This window comes from Capricornis sumatraensis, chromosome 19, assembly GCF_032405125.1.
Source record: "Capricornis sumatraensis isolate serow.1 chromosome 19, serow.2, whole genome shotgun sequence".
NCBI classification, from domain to species: domain Eukaryota; kingdom Metazoa; phylum Chordata; class Mammalia; order Artiodactyla; family Bovidae; genus Capricornis; species Capricornis sumatraensis.
The window spans coordinates 74,546,515-74,562,806 of NC_091087.1; the positions used below are offsets into that span (position 1 = coordinate 74,546,515).

At 56.0% G+C, this 16,292-nt stretch overlaps 1 protein-coding gene across 1 annotated transcript; it reads left to right on the top strand.

The window, feature by feature from the left end:
* The first annotated feature begins 8,086 nt into the window (after positions 1-8,086).
* Positions 8,087-11,005, top strand: LBHD2 (LBH domain containing 2). The gene is made up of 3 exons (XM_068990995.1): positions 8,087-8,155; positions 9,719-9,875; positions 10,911-11,005. Exons 1-3 carry the CDS (start codon positions 8,087-8,089, stop codon positions 11,003-11,005), a joined length of 321 nt encoding a protein of 106 aa, XP_068847096.1.
* The last annotated feature ends 5,287 nt before the right edge of the window (positions 11,006-16,292 follow it).

Sequence of the window (16,292 nt, forward strand, 5' to 3'; positions counted from 1 at the left end):
TGCCCAGATCAGGCCTCTGCTGATCCTGCCCTGATGCCGTCTCCCCGGCCCTCCTCTTTGGAAACTGGTGCAAAGAGCTACGGCCACCCCGGGGCCAGAGGGTGGATACACCGAGATTCGGACACAATATACATTTTACATTGATCATTCTCTGTCTGACCTGGTCCATTTTAAAAAAAATTTTTATTTTATTGAATAAATTGAAAAATTTGTTGAAAATTTATTGAAATTTATTGAAATTTTTTTATTTTCTTTGCAATGTTGTGTTAATTTCTTCTGTAGAGCAAAGTGACCCAGATATTCAGATGAATATGTATATATAGCATGGTAGGGTGGCTCAGATAGTAAAGCGTCTGCCTGCAGTGCAGGAGATCCAGGTTCGATCCCTGGGTCGTGAAGGTCCCCTGGGGAAGGAAATGGTATATATATATATTTTTCACCATGGTCTGTCACAGAACACTGACTGTATTCCCTGCGCTACACAGTATGGCCTGCTGTTTCTCCATCCCAGATGTAATAGTTGCCTCTGCTACTCCAAGTTCCCAGTCCCTCCCTCCCCACCCCCACAAGCACAAGGCTGCTCTCTGTATCTGCACGTGTGTTTTTGTTTCATGCATCTGATTTGTATGGTATTTTAGACTCCACAAATAGGTGATGTCATATGATGTTCCCATTCCCTGTCTGATTTACTTCCCTTAGTATATAATTTCTAGGTCTATCCATGTTGTTGCAAATTATTTCATTATTTCATTCTTTCTGATGGCTGAGTAGTACTCCACAGTATATATATTTATTCTTCCAAGGTGGTGCTCATGGTAAAGAAACTGCCTGTCAGTGCAGGAGATGTAAAAGACACGAGTTTGATCCCTGAGATGGGAAGAGCCCCTGGAGGAGGGCTTGGCAGCCCACTCCAGTACTCTTGCCTGGAGAATCCCATGACAGAGGAGCCTGGCGGGCTACAGTGCACAGGGTTGCCCAGAGTTGGACACGACTGAAGCGACTTAGCATGTGCACACGTGTGTGTGTGTGTGCGCACATCTTCTTTATCCATTTATCTGTTGATGGACATTTAGGTTCTTTCTATGTCTTGGCTATTGTAACATTTCCCTTTTTTGAGCCATCAGACTGAATTCATCAGACTGAATATAGATGGGATCTATTTCATCTTGATGATTCTAGAATCCCGCAATAGCACTGAGTAATAAGTGTTTGATATTTATGTTTACTGTTAACAGTTATTAATAAATAAGTGCTTAGTTTATGAATGCATGGACAGAAGACTGTTGAGATGAGTGGATTGGTGAAGGGTGGAGGTGGGTGGTGGAAAAATAGAAGTAAAGATTTACTCATATTTATGTGTATGGATAACACAAATATAATGTAAGGATGATAGATGAATGCATGGCAGAATGATGGATGGGTAAGGCACTCAGTGGATAGGTGGCTAGTGGGGGATGAATGACTGGACGGGGAGGTGAACTAAGGGATGGATGACGGAAGCAGAATGTGTGTATGGATGGGAGGCTGGTGTGCAGATAGTGGCTGGCTGGGTGCTGGAAGCATGGCAGATACTGGTGCTGATGGCCAGAGGATGGCGGATGGTGGATGCATCTATAATGGCAGTTAAGTGACGATGAGTGGATAGATTGGTAGATGGAGGGTGGGTGAACTTGGACACTAAATTTGGACTGATTGATACTGAAATAATCTACAGATAGTGCATTATAGGCAATAAGTGGTGAGTGGCGGATGCTTGTTCAATAACTGAATCATGGGAGTATGGTTGGATGGAGGATAAATAGGGGATGCTTGTGAAGGCTCTGAGCCACAGGGAATGGATGGCTAGATGGTATTAATAGATACATGTGAATGGATACATGATTGATGGATGGACCGTGAATGGTGGCTGAATGGTGCCTGGATGGCAAATCAATAGATGGTTGCTGGGTCAACAGATAATGGGTTGTGTACTGTGGACATGTAGATGGAAGGTGGATAGCGGATAGAGAGATGTCAATTAGGTGATGAATCAATGATGGCTAAATGACAGATGCATCTTGGAATGTAGATGCATGAAAGGTGAGTGGTGGATGGGAAGATGGTGGAGAGACTGCAGACGGATGGTAGATGGTCAGCAGCATATTATAAATCGACGGCTTGATGTATAGAGGGAGGAAGATTGGTAGACGGCAAATGGATGATAGATGAAGGTGATATTGAGTGAGCAGTGAATAACGAATGGGGGATGATGTGCAGATAATTACTGGGTGGTTTGTGATGGTGGATGGATCTCAGTGCTGTCTCTCTGCTCTATCCCCAGCATCTAAACTAACGCTTGGTGTACAGAGGGCACTCGATGAATTCTTCTAGAGTGGATGAATACGGATAGATGGTGGATGATTCACGAATGGGTTTTGAATGAATAATGAATTATGGCTGGATGATGTATTGATGGATGGAGGACATTGTGAGACGGGCAATGAATGGCTAGATGGGTGGTGAACAGAGATAAGAAGTGGGTGGATGGTAGATGGTGGCTCCATAGACATATGAATGGGTTAGGGATGGGGCGTGACTGGTGACTGAATTGTGGATAGATGAATTGTGACTCAGTGGTACAGAATCTGCCTGCCAATGAGTTTGATTCCCTGGGTCGGGACAATCCCCTCGAGAAGGAAATGGCAACCCACTCCAGTATTCTTGTCTGGGAAATCCCATGGAGAGAGGGGCCTAGCAGACTATAGTTCATAGGGTCGAAAAAAGTCAGACAAGATTAGTGACTAAACAACAACCAACTGTGACTGACTGGCTGGAGGCTAATGGGTGAGTGGGGGGTAAATTCAGGTAAACGGGCAGTAGTGCTGGATTAGTGACTGAGAACCAGATATGCGGGGAATGAATACATCATCCATAGATGGATAGACAGTTGTTAAATAGATGGAAAGCTGTTAGACAGTCAATGATGGTGGATAGATGGATGCTGAATTAATTTAGGACTGAAGGGTATTTTCACGGTGTACTGATGCTTGGTGAATGGTGGTGGGGGGGGGTGGTGAATGGACGGATGCATTTTGTTGTTGTTGACTCTGTGATCCTATGGACTGCAGCACGCCAGGCTCCCCTGTCCTTCACCATCTCCTGGAGCTTGCTCAAACTCATGTCCACTGAGTCAGTGATGCCATCCAACTATCTCATCCTCTGTCATCCCCTTCTCCTGCCTTTAATCTTTCCCAGCATCAGGGTCTTTTCACCTGAGTCAGTTCTTCCCATCAGGTGGCTAAAGTATTGGAGTTTCAGCTTTAGCATCGGTCCTTCCAGTGAATATTCAGGACTTATTTCATTTAGGATTGACTGGTTTGATCTCCTTGCTGTCCAAGGGACTCCCAAGAGTCTTCTCCAACACTACAGTTCAAAAGCATCAATTCTTCGGCACTCAGCCTTTTTTATGGTCCAGCTCTCATATACATAGCTTCTCTTCCAAGGAGCAAGTGCCTTTTAATTTCACAGCTGCAGTTACCATCTGCAGTGATTTTGGAACCCAAGAAAATAAAGTCTGTCACTGTTTCCATTGTTTCCCCATCTATTTGCCATGAAGTGATGGGACTGGATCCATGATCTTAGTTTTTTGAATGTTGAGTTTTAAACCAGCTTTTTCACTCTCTTTCACCCTCATCAAGAGACTCTTTAGTTCCTCTTCACTTTCTGCCATAACAGTGGTGTCATCTGCATATCTGATGTTATTGATATTTCTCCCGGCAATCTTGATTCCAGCTTGTGCTTCATCCAGCCCAGCATTTCACATGATGTACTCTGCATATAAGTTAAAGAAGCAGGGTGACAATACACAGCCTTGATGTATTCCTTTCACAATTTTGAACCAGTCTGAACTAAAATGGACTGGAATGGGGAAATTTAATTCAGATGACCATTATATCTACTACTGTGGGCAAGAATCCCTTAGAAGAAATGGAGTAGCTCTCATAGTCAACAAAAGAGTCTGAAATGGGGTACTTGAGTGAAGTCTCAAAAAATGACAGAATGATCTTGTTTCGTTTCCAAGGCAAACCATTCAATACAAGTCTATGTACCAACCACTAATGCTAAAGAAGCTGAAGTTGAATGGTTCTATGAAGACCTATCGGAGAAGGCAATGGCACCCCACTCCAGTACTCTTGCCTGGAAAATCCCATGAACGGGGGAGCCTGGTAGGCTGCAGTCCATGGGGTTGCTAAGAGTCAGACACGACTGAACGACTTCCCTTTCACTTTTCACTTTCATGCATTGGAGAAGGAAATGGCAACCCACTCCAGTGTTCTTGCCTGGAGAACCCCAGGGACCGGGGAGCCTGGTGGGCTGCCGTCTATGGGGTCACACAGAGTTGGACACGAGTGAAGTGACTTAGCAGCAGCAGCATGAAGATCTATAAGACCTTCTAGAACTAACACCAAAAAAAAAGATGTCCTTTTCATCATAGGGGACTGGAATGCAAAAGTAGGAAGTCAAGAGATACCTGGAGTAACAGGCAAGTTTGGTCTTGGAGTACAAAATGAAGCAGGACAAATGCTAACAGAGTTTTTCCAAGAGAATGCACTGGTCATAACAAACACCTTCTTCCAACAACACAAGAGAAGACTCTACACATGGACATCACCAGATGGTCAACACCGAAATCAGATTGATTATATTCTTTGCAGCCAAACATGAGAAGCTCTATACAGTCAGCAAAAACAAGACCAGGAGCTGACTGTGGCCCAGATCATGAATTCCTTATTGCCAAATTCAGACTTAAATTGAAGAAAGTAGGGAAAACCACTAGGTCATTCAGGTATGACCTAAATCAAATCCCTTACAATGGACAAATAGATTCAAGGGATTAGATCTGATAGAGTGCCTGAAGAACTATGGACAGAGGTTCATAACATTATACAGGAGGCAGGGATCAAAATTATTTCCAAGAAAAAGAAATGCAAAAAAGGCAAAATGGCTGTCTGAGAAGGTCTTGCAAATAGCTGAGAAAAGAAGAGAAGTGAAAGGCAAAGGAGAAAAGGAAAGATATACCCATTTGAACGGAGAGTTTCAAAGAGTAACAAGGAGAGATAAGAAAGCCTTCCTAAGTGAACAGTGCAAAGAAATAGAGGAAAACAACAGAATAGGAAAGACTAGAGATATCTTCAAGAAAATTAGAGACACCAAGGGAACATTTCATGCAAAGACGGGCTCAGTAAAGGACAGAAATGGTATAGACCTAACAGAAGCAGAAGAGATTAAGAAGAGGCGGCAAGAATACACAGAAGAACTGTGCAAAAAAGGTCTTCACGACCCGGATAACCACGATGGTGTGATCACTCACCTAGAGCCAGACATCCTGGAGTGTGAAGCTAAGTGGGCCTTAGGAAGCATCACTACAAACAAAGCGAGTGGAGGTGATGGAATTCCAGTTGTGCTATTTCAAATCCTAAAAGGTGATGCCGTGAAAGTGCTGCACTCAATACGCCAGCAAATGTGGAGAACTCAGCAGTGGCCGCAGGACTGGAAAAGCTCAGTTTTCACTCCAACCCCAAAGAAAGGCAATGCCAAAGAATGTTCAAACTACAGCACAAATGCAGTCATCTCACATGCTAGCAAAGTAATGGTCAAAATTCTCCAACCTAGAGTTAAACAGTACATGAACTGAGAAATTCCAGATGTTCAAGCTGGATTTAGAAAAGGCAGAGGAACTAGAGATCAAATTGCCAACATCTGTTGGATGATAGAAAAAGCAAAAGAATTCCAGAAAGCATCCAATTCTGCTTCACTGACTATGCTAAAACCTTTGTGTGGATCACAACAAACTGTGGATGGAAGCATGGTGGATGGAACTTGGATGGTGGAAGTTAGGTGGTGGGTTGTATGGGACAGTTGTTGGTTTATTGGTGGTGGGGGACGCATGGCGGATGGCTGAGGTTGGCTGGTGGTTGGATGATGATTGGATGGTAGAAGAGACATGAATAGATGGGCGTAGTAGATGACAGTGCCTGGGTAGCGGATGCTGAATGGTGGATTGTGGGTGTGGGCTGGGTGTTGGATGTTGGGTAGATGATGGTGGTGAGGTGAGGTGCGGATGGTGGAAGGTTGGACCAACAGGCGTGCATCCTGGCCTCAGGTGTCAGGTCTACACGCTGGCTGAATGAGACTGTCCCTTTGGGGGACTGGAATCAGGGATGAAGAGGGGCCTGGTGTGGTGACGCTCTCCCGCCACACACACACTGGCCCTCACACTCGGGTGTGCCCCTTGTCCTCTTCACTCCTCCTTCCAGCTGGAGCGTGTCCTCGCTCTGATCTATCTAGTCGCCCTGAATTCCGCCCCGCTGAATTCCGGAACCTCAAACTTGAGGCTGCGTGCCTCGAGTGACCAGGATCAGGTGCTGGGGGGCTGCGGTTTTGGCAAGGGGGGAGACGGCGCGGGCGTGCTACCTGGGAGCTGGACCTGGGAGCGCGAGTGTGGACGAGGGGCCGGGCGAGGGAGCGCTTGTGGGCGGAGAGCGTGCGGGAGGAAGGCGGGGAGCCATCCAGGGCGGGCGGACTGGCAGCGGCGGAGCAGACAGTGCCGGCCCTGCGCGAGCACCCGCCGGCGGTGAGTGTGAGCGAGACGCGGGGCGTGCCCCCTCCCCACCCTCGTCCGGCCCGCGCCCCACAGTGCGCGGCGTCTGGGAGAGCAGGAAGCGGCGAAGGGTGGGTTTGAGTCGGCGCTCCCCGGAGAAGGGGAGGTGTGGGGACCACAGCCAGCCCTTGGCTGCCGGGCTTTGGGCTCGAGCAGCGTCTCTGCCGGCTGGCCCGCCACACCTGGCCGCCGCTGCAGGTGTGGGTGGCCGAGCCTTCGCTGCGGGGATGCCCCACTGGCAGGGGCCCCTGGTGCCAGGCTGCGGGGAGGCAGCCCTCCGGCGTCTGCCCGCCGCCCGCCACCCGCCGCCCCCTTGGCTCCACCGTCTATCTCCATCAGCCGCCCTCTCTCCTCCTGCGTCTCCATCATCTCTCACCTCTTTCTGTCGTCTCTCTGAATCTCTAGTTTTGTCATCCGTGCGTCCTCTCTGTGGCCCGCGCGGTTCTTTCTGCACCTCCCTCCGGTCTTTATGGCATCTGTCTGGATCTCTGAGTCCACTTTCCTGGGATTGGTCCTGGCTGCCCTGGGCTCCAGTTGAGCTTCTGGGATCCTGGGGTGGAATCCCAGGAAGGGGTGACCCGGAGCCTCGGGCCTGGGGGAGGGCTCTCGCGTGCTCTGTGCCTGGGTGGAGGCTCGGATGGGTATGTTGGCTGCCCACCGCCCTGGAGGCCCCATGCTGCATACACGTGGCCCACCCCCCACCCCCCAGAATCCCTGGGTCCCAGCGGGACCTGAGCTGACCCAAGCTGGGTTTTAGTCAAAGGAACTCATTTCCTGGAATAGCTGCCCCCTACCTCTTGTTGGGTGTGCACAGCACCCCTCCCCCACAACCAGCAGGGCATTGGGAGCCTTGCAGCCAGCTGGCCAGTGCCCTCCCTCTGCCTGGCACCCTCCCAGCACTCCTGCCCCTTGTCAGAGGCCTCCTGCTGCCTGCCAGCCGGTGCCCAAGTTAGCTGCCTGCCCGCCAGACCCAGCCCAGCCTGGTGCAGGTGGAGCGTCTGAATCTGGTGCCCAGCAGTCCTGGCAGGGCCCCTCTTCCCAGCGCCCTCGCTGTGTGGTCTCTAGCCGGACTCCCTGGCGCTTGGGCCTGGCCTGAGGGGAAGTGGCCACAGGCAGACAGAGGGTCAGTCTCCCTTCAGCTGTGGGGGTTGAGGGTGGGGCCTCGGGTGTGTGTGTGGGGCATCTGTTCTCAGGGAGGAGTGGGCCCTCCTGCCACAGCCTAGGGCCCCCAACGTGGGACCTGTCCAGCGCCTCCCTGATGGTGGCTTGGGCGGGCGGCCGCAGTGGTGGAGGCCCAGCCTGGGCAGTGGCTGCGGGCCTGGGGTGGGGTGCTTGCGGGCTGGGGCAGTGTGGGGCTTCTGGGAGTGGACGGGGCACTGCAGCTGGGCCCTAACATGCACCCCGCTTCTGCTCCTTGTTTTTGTGCAGCTGGACAGCAGCTGCAGCATGAGTGGCCCCCAGCCCGCTGCCGCGCCCAAGCTGGGCTCAGACGAGCAGGCCGGAGGCCCGGCAGAGGTATGTGTGCGGTTGGGGACCGGCCGTCTGCCGCTCTCAAGCCCTGGCCTGTGGCAGCACGTGCCTCAGTTTACCCATCTGGGTGGGGGAGGCGGTTGCCCCTCCGCAGGAGTATGATGTGCACAGTCACTGAAGGCCCAGCTCTCCTGACTCAGGGAGCTCCCCAGCCAGCCCTGGGGGCCCAGGGCCTGCGCCCAGGTCAGTCTCCTCTCTGCTGGGTGAGGCCGTGCCAGGGCCTCCTGCTCCCGCCTCAGCTCCTGCAGGAGATGCTGATGGAGCTGACAAGGGAGGTTCTTGCCCAAGAGGCCCAGGCCTGCCGCTCTGAGTCTGGAGTTGGGCTCTTCTCCTTGTCGGGGCCAGCGGGCCCCTGAGGGGGTCCAGCCCAAGGGCCAGTCTGGAGCCTGGGGTTGCCCTCCTGGCAGGGGGTTGGGGGGCGGATGGAGAGGCTGGACACCAAACTCGACTGGCCCAGGTCTTCCTGCACCATCTGGGCAGAGGAGCGGCCCTGGGTGGGGCCCAGCAGGGCTTCCGGGAGGAGGGCGGGAAGGAGACTGGCAGGGTGAGGGGGAGAGGGGTTCAGGGGGGTTGGGCAGGGAGGAGTCCCTGGACAGGCAAGGCCAGCAGGGAGGCCCAGGAGATCCAGTCACTGGGCCATGGTGGGGTCGCTGGTCTTGTCCCTCTGATCCCATGGAAGTCCCAGCCTAGTGACACACTTCAGGATCTCTGCGGTACCTTGTTCAAAGGCTGATCAGACAGTGCACTGAAACACGTGTTCAGATGGTTCCGCTGGGCGGGGGCGGGGAGGTGCGAGGGCCATTTAGCAAAGTCCTGCCAGCCGTGTGCCTGCTCTTCCCCGCCTAGACATGTCTTTGGGGAAGGCAGAGTGCACAAGCAGCCAGCCTTCTGGGTAAGAGGTTGGGGACAAGCCCAACCAACAGGAGCAAAGGCATGGAGGTGGGTTGGCGCAGGAGAGTTAGGGCTGCAGGTCTGCGCACAGCACGGGGCGTCTTGGGGCCTCTACCTTGGAAGGCCTTGAATGGGAGGCGGAGATGCTGAGGGCTCCAGGAGGGCTTGGGGAGGCAGCTCCCGCAGGCTCTTGTGAGCACTGAACAATGAGCCCGGAGAAGTTGCTCAGGTTGCCATAGCAACAGCTTCCCAGCTCCCCTGAGCTGGGAGGAGGCCAAGGGCCCATAAGAGAGACCCCAGGAAGGGGCCCAGTGGGATGCGGGAGGCTGCCTGCCAGGGAGGTGCAAACACCCTGAGCTCGCTCACTGTGTGACCTTGGCCTTTCGCATAACAGGCCCTTCTGTGAAACGGGCAGAGGGCCGAGCCCAGGTGGGATCTGTGTGGCCCAGGCGCTGAGTGCCCCAGTTCCAGGGGTGGGAGGGGGAGGGCCGCGACCCTCTGGGGGATGTGCATGCACGCACAAGAGCTCACCTGGCCCTGGAGACTGGGCAGGTTAGGGACGCCTGTTCTCCCCGTGGACAATGCAGGACAGGAGTGGCAGGCCGTGGGGAGCTCAGGCCTGCCATTGCTTTGACCCCCTGCCTACCCCCCTTGCAGGCTATGGTGGGTGCCCAGGAGAAGGGCCCTGGGCTGGGCCAGCAGCTGCCCTCGATCGTGGTGGAACCCAGCGAGCTGGGTGCGGTGGAGAGCGGGGAGCTGCGTTGGCCTCCAGAGGGCGCCCAGAGGGCGTCTGCCCAGAGCCAGGCTGCTGCTGGTGAGTGAGGGGCGGCCTGAAGGGGTCCCAGGAGAGGTCAGACGCCTGGTCCTCCACCCCTCCAGCCAGCCTGCACCCCACCTATCTGCCCGCCCCGTGAGCTCCTGTCGCCTGGGCACCGCCTGGCCTGGCCTTCCCTGCCACCCTCCCCACCATCTTCACAGGCGATTCCCCCGTCCAGATGTGGCCCCAGGCCTGGCACACAGGTACACCCTTGCTCTCACCTCTCAACACCCGGTCCCGGCCCCTCTCCCCTTGCTCTCACGATTCATCACCTTTGGGACAAGTGTGCATTGCCCACTAAGGCCTGGAAGGGGTAAGGGTATGGGTGCAAGGCAGGGTGGGTGGGGGTGCAGAAGCTGGTGGCAGGCTTCTGTCCTGGTGTGGGTGCCCTGGTTAAAGGCCGAAGGGCTGCCAGGGCCAGGGAAGTTTCTAGGAGGAGGATGTGTGGGCAGGAGAGGGATCAGCCGCGTAGGAGAAACAGCTGGCCGGGCCCCCGGGAAGCGTTCTCGAGGGGTGAGCCGTGCCCTGGGCGGCTTTGTCCCCTGAGCCCCCGAGGGGTCAGTCCTGGGGGATTTGGCCTCAGATGGGGCTGCTCCTCCCTGCCTGCCCTCTTCTCCTCCGCCATCGGCCCCTGGCCCAGCCCTGCAGCCCCTGTGGTCCGCCGCTCCCAGAGCTTGGGCCCAGAGGAGCTTGTCTGCACCTTAACTGCCACCTCTCCCGAAAGTCCCCTCAACCTCCGACAGGTCTGCCTGGGGCCTGCCCCTTGGGTAACCACTGAGACCTGGGCTCTGGGGAGGACCCTGGGTCTCTGCCCAGTTGGCCACCCTCGAACTGGTGGCCTTGCCGGGGGCCAAGGTTCTCCTGCTTCTGGAGCCTGGCCTTGCCCTCCCCCTGCACCGGGAACCATGCACCCAGTGACCCCCTGCCCCCTCACCGGCGGGGAGCTTGTGGCCTGCCCACCCTCACACCTCTCCTGGCAGACCTGTCAGAAATGCGTGTCCCGCCGACACAGAGGCCTGCGTGTTTCCTCAGCCCCCTCACCACGTCCGCCAGGAGAATCACCGGGGGAGGCTCCTGATGGCGAGCGTGCCAGCTCCATGGGCCAGGACCCCTGCTCCCGGCCGTAGGACAAGGACCGGCCGGATCCTGCCGTCCCCGGGCTCTGACAGCTGAGAGGGGGCCTCTGCCTCGGAGGGGCTGGGCTGACGCTTTGAGAGGCCTGGGCCTGCCCGGGCACCCAGTGGGCACAGCTGACCACCACCCCCCCTGCCTCACCAGGTCCACCAGTACCGCCCTCCTCCGCCCCCTCCCAGCCGCAGCCCAGGGTTTGGATCACACCCCTCCTACTTCTCTGGAGGGAAGCACAAATAAAGGCTCTTCCTGGTGGCCACTGGGCACACTGGGTGGGGACTCCAGGGCCTGAGGACAATTTGGGTCCTGCCAGTGACCTTCCGGGCGAGGGTTTCTGCTCAGAGCTCAGGCTGCCAGACCAGAGTGACCACTGGCTGTCCCACACTGGACGTGGGGGTGGCTTGTCCGCTCCTGTGGCGCCCTGCCGAGACCCTCCGCCCCACTTCAGCTGAGGCTGAGACCAGCGTCCTCCAGGTGGCCTCCCCACCTCTGCTTGGGGCCTCCAGTCCTGGCTGACCCCTGAGGGCAGGACTCCTCCTGTCACCCCTTACCCACTCTGAGTGCAGTAGGACACAGGAATGGTACCTGGGTGGGGTGCCCTGTCCCAGCTTGAATCTTGCATAGTCCCATTGTACAGATGGGGAAACTGAGGTGCCCGAGGCTAGTGCTGGCCTCAACTAGCACAGGACTCCTGAAGTTGGGAAGCCACCATCCAGCCAGACAGACAGTCCATGCGGGAGACTGGGTAGCACCTCTTCCTGAGCCACGTGAGGGGCCTATCCCTCCGAGGGGTCCAGCGACATGGCTTCTTGGCTCTGCTGACTGGTCAGGGTGCACCTGGGGCGCGGAAACCTGATCACTGCCTGGGTTCACTGTCCAGGTGTGCCACCCTCTCTCCCATCACCCCAGGCCTGATCCAGGCCTGAGGAAGCTCAGGGCCCGCCAAGGGGAGCCCTGAGTAAATGTTAGCTCAGTAAATCCACAGGCCCAGTGGGTGGTGCAAGGTCAGAGTCAGCATGGAGGAGGCAGAGGGAGACACAGGCCCCTCTGTTCTCTCCTGCAGGCCTCGCTAACCTCCAGATGAATAAAGCACTTTCCAACCCGCCTGCCTTCTAAAAATAGCCCACCCCCCAAATGCAGGAGAGGTGGGAGGCGGAGGTGCAGAAGTTTGCCTGGCAGCCAGCTTTAATTTTAAACCTGTGGCCAGTATACAGGGCCCAGGCTGGCTCCTCTTAGGGTGGGGGATTGGGGGGATTGGGCTGTCCTTCAAGGTCCCTCCGGTCCTCCTCCGGCCCTTCCTGTCGCCTCCACAAGGGGGCAGGGGACAGACATTTCACAGAAAGCCTTGCCAGGGCTTGCGGACACGGGGGATTTGGGTCCAGGGCTCGAGCAAGCCGAGAGTCCTTCCCAGGCAGGGGTTTCCGGGTGCGGAATGTGTGTGTGTGGCGGGGGATGGTGCTGAGATTTCATTCTCGCCCCTCCTGGGCAGGGTGTCACAGCGACTTTCTAGAGGTCCCGCGGCTGATAAAGAGCCGGGCTGAGGCAGAATTCCCGGTGCGCCTGGGACCTAAGCGCCAGAGTGCCCACAACGCCACCCTCGAGCTCACCACCGATCAAGGCAGATCGGGGGAAGAGACGCCGCCTCAACTGGGGGTCTCGGGACCCCGTCGTGCCCCGGGAGCAGGGGAACGGGGGAGTCAGCCCCAGGGAGGAAGCCCGGTGGGGCGGGGCAGAGTAGCCTTACCCTATGGGCCTGCCCTGTAGCGACCAGAGCGGGCTGAGTCCACACGCAAGGCGATCGACCTGCGAGAAGCCGTGATAGGTGCAGGGGGCGGTGCCAGACGTATGCCCCGCCCACCGGCGCCCCGCCCCGTCCCCACGGCCCCGCCCACCGGCAGGCCGGGCCAGGGACACCTAAGCAACGCAGCGTCCGGCTTGAGAGATCCAGGCTTGGAGACAGACACTGTCCCTCGTGCAGGCCAATAGCCGGTGAGGGGCAGAGACCGCAGCCTCGGTGTCCTGTTCCCAGGCAAAGCTCTGTCCTGGGCCCCGCAGCAGTGAAGCTGGAATTCAGGCACTTTGGGCCCCTATATTCAGCGTGCGGTAGCCTGGCTCCTCCCCAGGAGCCTCTAGGGCGCGGGCAGGCCTCTGGTGGTGTGGTCTTTGTCTCTCCCCTTCCAGTTCTGGGCGCCAGGTGCTCTGCCGAGGTGAACCTACTGGATCCCAACAGCAACCTCGTTTTATGGAGAAATAACCTGAGGCTGGGTGCTTCCCTGGTAGCTCAGCTGGTGAATCCGCCTGCAATGCAGGAGACCCCAGTTCGAGTCCTGGGTGGGGAAGATCCCCTGGAGAAGGGATAGGCCACCCGCTCCAGTATTCTTGGGCTTCCCTGGTGGCCCAGCCGGTAAAGAATCTGCCTGCCACGCGGGAGACCTGGGTTCGTCCCTGTATTAGGAAGATCCCCTGGGAGAAGGCGTGGCAACCGACTCCAGTATTCTTGCCTGGAGAATCCCCATGGACAGAGGAGTCTGGTGGGCTACAGTCCATGGGGTCGGTCACAAAAGAGTCAGAAAGGGCTTAGCAACTGAACAACAACAACTACCTGAGGCAGACTCAGGGCTGCCTCTCTGAAGGCGGTGCAGTCCAGCATGAGGCAGCAGGGCCTGTTCTCCTCGTTGGGTCCCCAGCTGTGTGCCCCTTTCCAACTGCCCCTCGGCTCAGCCTTCTCCTGACTCAGGCCAGACCAGCCCTGTGCCCAGGGCTCCTCTGAGACAAGGCTGGGACTTTGCTGACAGGATTTTACTGAGAAAGTTGGGGGAAACCACCTAGAAATAGGACAAAAGAAACATCCCAGCCTCGTGCTGAGAAGTGGGCACAGGTTTGGGCAGGGGTGGGGTGCAGCTGGGAGCTGGGAGCTCTGGGAGAAGCTCCCCCATCCTGGGTTCTGAAGTGGAGGTGACCCACAACGGGAGGTCCCAGCACCCAGATGAGCCTCGTTGAGCTGGAGGACAGGAGGGGTGGACTGAGGACCTTCCAGTGCCCACGCGTGGCCCCATGGGAAGACCCAGTCTTCAGAGGCAGAGACCTGGACTTGCCTGCCATGTAGCAGGTTCCTGTGCCTTTCTGAGCTGGTGACCCAGTGCAACATGGGTGGGGACCAGCTACCCCACAAAGTCCCAGGGCTCCCACCAAAGAGCCCTGGTTGGTCTCCTCGAGGACCCCTCCTTCTGTCAAGAGTTGTGCTTGGCCCTCTGATCTGTTAGCTTCTGACCGTTGGAGAGATGCATGGGACAGGAAGCCGGCAGGCAGGCTAGCCTGAGCTGGCAGACGGCTCACCCAAGTAGCCAGTGCCTCACAGGCTTGAGCTGGGACTCTGATTACCTCACAGAGGGGAAGCCAGGGCTCTAGGATCTAATGACTCAAGAGGAAACTAGAGGGCTTCCTGGAGGAGGTGCTGGCTGCTCCAGGTACAGCATGGTCTGTCTGCAGACGACAGCAAGGCGCCACAGCACCGTGGGTGCCTTCCAGTCTGCTGTGGGCTGGACTTTGTCCTCCAAACTTCCTTCTGTTGAAGTCTTAACTCCCAGGACCTCAGAGTGGGTTTGTATTTGGAGATGGGTCTTTAAAGAGCCACGGGGTCCCAGAGAGTCAGACCCGACTTAGGGACTGAACAACCACAACAAGTTAAAACGAGCCCATTTTAGTGGGTCCTAGTCCAACATGGCCTTATGGGAAGGGGCGGTCAGGACACAGACCCACAGATGATAACCATGTGAAGACACAGGGAGAAGACGGCCATCCGCAGCCCAGGAGAGAGGCCTCGGGAGAAGCCAGCCCTGCCAGCACCTTGATCTGGAACCTTGCAGCCCCCAGAACTTCGAGAAAATGAATGTCTGCGTTGGCAGCCTTGGGATGGTCCACAGGCTTGTGTCTGCTGTCTCCAGGATGCTATCTGGAGCACCTCCGCTGCTCTGCGCCATGGCCCTGTGGCTCCAGCCCGAGTGAACAGGCCTGGATCTGTCCTCCCTGGATTTTCCCTAAGTTTTTTTTCCCCTAGGACGCCAGCAGCGGAATCCCCCCAGGAAGGTGTGGGGCCTACCTCTTCTGGGAAGTTTCAGTGACCCTTCCCACTAAATGTCTTTAACTGGAGTCACCGTGGGGAAGTAGGCTGCGTGCTCGTGGCTGATCAGTCTCAGGCCCACCTCTGCGCCGTCCCTCATGGGCTGACCCCTGCCATCCATCCCCGTCCCTGAGTGAGAGCTGATCTGTCCTCCTCCCAGCTGCTGAAGCGTGGCTTACAATGTTCCTTGTGTTGTCTCCGTGTCCCTCCCTGCTCTCGGTCCCCCATGTCTGCCCTCGGGGCTCTTAGCACCAGGCAGGGCACAGGGGCTCTCATGATGAGCTTGGCAGGGCACAGGGCTGGTGCTGGCGACTCCGCCCTGGAGGGAAGGGTCCTTCTGGGCTTGGACACCGTGGGCTGGGTGCCCACTTCCAGCCGGTTGGCTCCTGCTCCTTTGAGCCTCAGTCTGACCACGGGGGACGGGCTGTCCCAGCCGTCCCCAGCAAGGTCAGCTCCCTACAGACCCCAGAGTGCTACCCCCTCATCCTCTCCTTCACCCTGTGAAACTGTTGTTGTTGTTTAGTCGCTAAGCTGTGTCCAACCCTTTTGCAACCCCAGGGACTGTAGCCTGCCAGCCTCCTCTGTCCATGGGGTTTCCCAGGCAAGAATGCTGGAGCGAGTTGCCATTTCCTTCTCCAGGGGATCTTTCTGACCCAGGGATCGAACCCGGGTCACCTGCATTGGCAACTTTACCACTGAGCCACCTGGGAAGGAGCAATGGAATATTTCCTGTCATATCAGTAAACAAGGGTGTCACAGTTGACCGCAATTGCAGCCCTCCAGTGTGAACCTGTGAGCCCTAAGGGGACACAAGAATACCTGCTATCTAGCAACCATCAGACTACAGCCACTCCCGACAGTGAGGCCTGAGAAAAGGAAGGAAGCTCAGGATGTGAAGAGCAGATGACCGGCCCTGCCAGCTGAGGTCCAATGAAAGCAATGATTTCAGTGACAGACTCTTGTGTCTTCCCACACAGAAAAGTGCCAAAGTTCGTGACTTGGGATATCTGGTTTTCTTTAACAAGACTACCTTTCATTGCAAAACTTCAATATAACCAGTCCCCTGCTCCCCTTCTCTGAGCAGTTCTCTCAGAGTACTTGAGGTGCTGCTTCCCAGGCTTGAAGTCCGAAAACTTCCCACCAAATGGAATGCAACTCTCAAC

Excerpts from the sequence above, each read along its gene's own strand:
- LBHD2 (XM_068990995.1), top strand. The coding sequence starts at position 8,087 with ATGAGTGGCCCCCAGCCCGCTGCCGCGCCCAAGCTGGGCTCAGACGAG. Across the intron at positions 8,156-9,718 it reads AGGCCGGAGGCCCGGCAGAG|GCTATGGTGGGTGCCCAGGA; the intron begins GTATGTGTGCGG and ends CCCCCCTTGCAG. Across the intron at positions 9,876-10,910 it reads CCAGAGCCAGGCTGCTGCTG|CCCCCTCACCACGTCCGCCA; the intron begins GTGAGTGAGGGG and ends GTGTTTCCTCAG.